Source organism: Penaeus vannamei, chromosome 15, assembly GCF_042767895.1.
Source record: "Penaeus vannamei isolate JL-2024 chromosome 15, ASM4276789v1, whole genome shotgun sequence".
Classification (NCBI taxonomy): Eukaryota; Metazoa; Arthropoda; class Malacostraca; order Decapoda; family Penaeidae; genus Penaeus; species Penaeus vannamei.
Genome location: NC_091563.1, coordinates 17788160 through 17793159, shown reverse-complemented (window position 1 = coordinate 17793159; position 5000 = coordinate 17788160). Strand labels below are relative to the sequence as shown.

At 37.4% G+C, this 5000-nt stretch overlaps 1 protein-coding gene across 2 annotated transcripts in view; it reads right to left on the bottom strand.

The window, feature by feature from the left end:
* Positions 1 to 427: 427 nt before the first annotated feature.
* LOC113815764 (molt-inhibiting hormone-like) overlaps positions 428 to 5000 on the bottom strand; it is a 5767-nt gene continuing 1194 nt past the window's right edge. The window contains exons 2-4 of one of the 2 annotated variants that reach the window (XM_027367781.2): positions 2248 to 2543; positions 1894 to 2011; positions 428 to 1594 (exon numbers count right to left, since the gene is read on the bottom strand). In XM_027367781.2, coding sequence (XP_027223582.1) covers positions 1909 to 2011; positions 2248 to 2543 — 399 coding nt within the window. In that variant the 3' untranslated portion in view covers positions 428 to 1594; positions 1894 to 1908. The remainder of the gene's footprint in view (positions 1595 to 1893; positions 2012 to 2247; positions 2544 to 5000) is intronic. The other variant, XM_027367780.2, reaches the window with a different exon arrangement.

The following is a 5000-nucleotide window of genomic DNA, read 5'->3' as shown; positions in this document are numbered from 1 at the left end:
GTTTCCAAAGCCTCTTCGTATTTACTTATTCTGAAATACAGAATGACCTCGAAACTTTTTCTCCCGGCCATTCAGACCCCGTCATTGCTAGTATAAGAACGTATTTTTTCTGGTGCATCACTACTTCAGAATTTCCAAAGTAGAACGCTGTTTTACGTGAAAGTCTGGAAAGCTTGTACACTGCAAAAGTTCAAGATCTTGGTGGAAGTATAGGTAATCCTTAGCATTGTTGAGAGGTTAATTCTACTATATAGCGCTGTTAATCTTCATCGGTGTATATTTCCTTGCAAGTCTTGTCTGTCCTTGGAGAATAATTCCTGTACAGCTTGGCAAGATGGGATTAGCATGCTGTTTTTTTTAATCTCTGCACATGGAAATACCCGGAATTAAGATAAAAAGCGGGATAACTGGGAATTAAAGCCACTAGTGATTATAATAATTTATTCAAAATCTCAAGGATCCAACAGAAACGCAAAAGTTAAGGATACCACTAAATTCTAATCTTTGGTTACATAACTAGGGTTCGGGCACCACACGCACCACCAGCAACAAGTGGTAAGTACAGAGATCAAGAATTTCTCTGTCTTTCGCATTCTCTTTCTCTTGATTTGGAAAAGCAGGTGATCGTGCCTTTCCTCTTTTTACTTAAGAAGCTGAAGAATACCTTGCTTCGAGTTGGGGAAGATATTATTTCTAAAAGACTCAACCGACTGAAACAACAAGAATTTTCAAAGGGGAAAGATCTGATTTTGTGGAAGTTAGCAAGCAAATCGCTGTGTCCCCCCCCCCTCTGTGTGGGGGAAAGGGTAGGGGAATGGAAAGACAAAGTAGCACTGGATTTTTCTTCCAGCTCAGAACTTTGTAACTTTACCTCATTTTGTGCGAAGGGGGTCTACAGATTCAAGAAAATATAATTTTCAGATCCCAACAGGCCGCAGATAAGAAACCATACTGAATCTTACGTGCCTTCATGTGCTGTGTGGTTTCCTAGCCTTTCTTTCACACATAAATGCCGAATTGTACACTGTATTATGATTAATGATTATCGACCATACAAAAATAACTTTTCAAAGCGTATAACCAGAATTGCATAAATAGTTGAGGAGAGGGAGAAGGAAGAAATGAATGGGAGAAGGACAGTGGTGAGAATCGTTCAAATGCCACTTCAAAAGGTTATGAAAATAAATATATGATATTCAATAAATACTTAGCATAATATAGTTACTATGTATTTCATAACTAGGTAGAAATCATATTTTACTAATTAGTATGGAATGATAAAGGAGCTGCCATAGAGCGTCATGTTTTCCTGAAGAAGACAACTTAAAATAATTCTTTACTGCATCTCTATTTTCTTTGGCCCCATTTTGCCCAAGTCTCCAGACAAGGGGCTTTCAAAAATGATTCTAGTTGTCGTGAAAATTTCCATATTTTTCCTGTTTTTTTTTCTTGTTTCCTCCACATTAGCGTCCTGAGAGACTTCTGCCTTTACTTCCCTACCAGCTGGACGGTGTTCACGTACTCGTCAATGGCGTCGACCATAAGGAGATCGTCGAGGCACTGCTTGAATACGAAGTTGGCGTAGCAGTTACTCCTGAAAAGCAAGAACCCGTTTTCTATTAGAGTTGGTTGCATTAAAGAAAATTCTTTAGGGGTTAACTAAATTAAATGATGACAAATTAATTCAGAGGAAAGAAACCAGGTAATGTCTGATAATCGTTGCGGAAAGCCATGGGAAATATGGTGAAGAGAAGCGATGACAGTCTTTGCAAATAAAATTGGAAAATAATTTTTAAAATGCAAAAAATGATAATAGGTAAAAAAAAAAAAAAAAAAAAAAAACTAAAAACACTAACTAAAAATAGTCAAACGAAAAAGAAAACATAAAATTACCATAGCCTTCAACCATTAGGGATAGCGCAGAAATTTAGCCATTTTCAGAAAGCGGCTGACATCATGTCTGAGATCAGCCACACAGACATTGAACCTCTTATTCACGAAGCAATTGGACCTGTTTTTTCGTAAAGGGAGAAGGAATGGGAAAAAGAGAAAAAAATAAGAACAATGTAATGTACAAATTATCATTATAAATAAAAGAAGAAATAAAAGCAACTAAAACGTAAAAAAAAGAACATAACAGAAAATAAGTCAAACAAAATAACCCGTCTTATATAAGAATCAACTTAAATGGTGAGACAAACTGAGAGAGAGACAGGAGAACAAAGTGCCAGAATCCGCGGCTCTTACTTGCACTCGGTGGCCACGTAGGGCTTGCGGTACAGGTTGTAGCAGTCCTCGCAGACGCGGTCCAGCTTTCTGAAGAGCTCCCGGTCGTAGATGCCCTTGCAGGAGTGGTCGAAGGTGTCGCGCTTGTTCACGCTGTGGTCGCCGCCGAGAGCATCCAGGGGGGAAGAAGAGCCTGACGAAGACGACGAGGACGACAGCAGCTTCTCAAGGCGCCCCACGCCGTCGACGGAGCGGGCGAAGGCGCTGCGGGACGACAGGGCCAGCACCAGCAGCGACACCAGGGCGGCGGAGCACACCTGCAGGAGGGGGCGACGGGGTCAGGCCAAGTGGACCTCGCGGCGTGCGGGAGACATGCTGCTTCGCGAGGGTGAAGGTTGCGGGGGGTGTTGGTGACGTCCCAGGGAGAGGGGGGCTCATGCTTTGTTGGGGAGTGTGATGTTCGTGGAGGTGGGATGATGAGGATGAGGATGACGGTAGCGTTAATAATAATAAGCCATATTAATGATTATAATGATGAAGATGATGATAACGATCATAACAACAATGATAAATAGAATAATGATAAACAGAAGTATTATTAAGAATAATAGTAAAAATGATAACAAAAATAAAAACGTCATGGCAAGTGATGCTAAATATAGGGGAAAAACGCCTCCATATTTGGAAGACTTTCACTTTTTCCCGCGAATCCGGCGGGAGGATGACGAGGAGCTGGCCTCCGTGACTGCCGGTGACTCACGCTCATCTTTGGGGGATGCCGCGTGACGTCATACTTCGGGGGACAATCGCATAGTGATGATATCAAGATCGGATTATTAGGACACGCGGGGACGTTGAGAAAGACACGATGGCTGATAACTGTAAGTAGTGAGATGGAGGATCTATATGCATACGCACACACACACACACACACACACACACACACACACACACACACACACACACACACACACACACACACAGATATCTATCTATCTATCTATCTATCTATCTATCTATCTATCTATCTATCTATCTATCTATCTATCTATCTATCTATCTATCTATCTATCTATATGTATGTATGGATGTATATATATTATATATACATATTCATATATATATATATATATATATATATATATATATATATATATATATTTATACATATATATATATATATATATATATATATATATATATATGTGTATATAAACTATATCTATATGTCTTTCTTTCACTTTTCGACGTTAATTTGGTGACGTTTCCCAATTTCTTGTTTTTAGATTCTGAGTGAGTAGTCTGGCGGCGATGACTAGCATTTGTGTGATAAGAGAATGGATGAATAATGACAATAAAAAAAGAATACGTCGCGTGTGCGTCTTTTTGTCTGCCTTTTCTGGTTGTACATGTGTATGTTTTAAGGTTATGTATTTATGTATATATATACATACATACATACATATATATATATATATATATATATATATATATATATATGTATATATATATGTATATATATATATATATATATATATATATATATATATATATATATATATATATATATATATATATAGTGTGTGTGTGTGTGTTGTGTGTGTGCGTGTATATGTGTATATGCGTGCGTGCGTGTGCGTATGCGTGCGTACGAATTGATGAGTGACCCACACGATCAGCAATCAAAAAAAAGAAAAAAAAAAGAAAAGATAAATAAAATAACAAAAAAAAAAAAAGAAAAAAAGAAAAAAAGAAAAAAAAAGCCCGGCTTCTGGGATGAGTCTGTTGCCAGGTGCCCGGTGAAGCAAACCGGTTGACACGCGATAGCATAGCCACATATCCGGTGAACAAATAAGCCCTCAGGTGACGCATCGCGCACTCACTTATCCCCTCCATTCACGCGCTTTCTTCCCCCCCCCCCTCTTGCCCCCCCTCCTACCCCCCGCCCCTTCCCTAATCCCCCTTCTCACCTGCGCAAGTACATATACATATTTTTTTTCTCTTGTGGGATGATTGATGAATGCATTACAGAGTCTAAACATCAGAGGAAGAAGGCAATCTGCAGTGATAGACAGTGAGCGCGGATGAGGAAGCTGGGGACACAGATGGAAAACAAGAAGGCGGAAGAGAGAGACGAAGTCGACGAAGTGGGAAGAAACGGGAAAGAATGAGTAAAAAGAAAGAGAATGAGAGAGAGAGGGAGAGAGAGGTAGATAGATAGATGGATAGATAGATAGATAGAGGTAAATAGAGAGAAAGAGAGAGAGAGAGAGAGAGAGAGAGAGAGAGAGAGAGAGAGAGAGAGAGAGAGAGAGAGAGAGAGAGAGAGAGAGAGAGAGAGAGAGAGAGAGAGAATCAGAACGAATTAGAGAAAACCCGAGAAATCCTCCAATCCCATTAAATAGATTAATCTATAAAAAGTAATATGATTTAAGATGACATAAATGAATACATATATCTATACATACACACATTCCTATACTATCGATATATATATATATATATATATATATATATATATATATATATATATATACATATATGTATATATATATATATGTATATATATGTATATATATATATATATGTATATATATATATATATATGTATATATATATGTATATATATATGTATATATATATGTATATATATACATATATGTATATATATATATGTATATATATATACATATATGTATATATATATATATATATATATATATATATATATATATATATATGTATATGAATGAATGTATATGTATAGATACAGA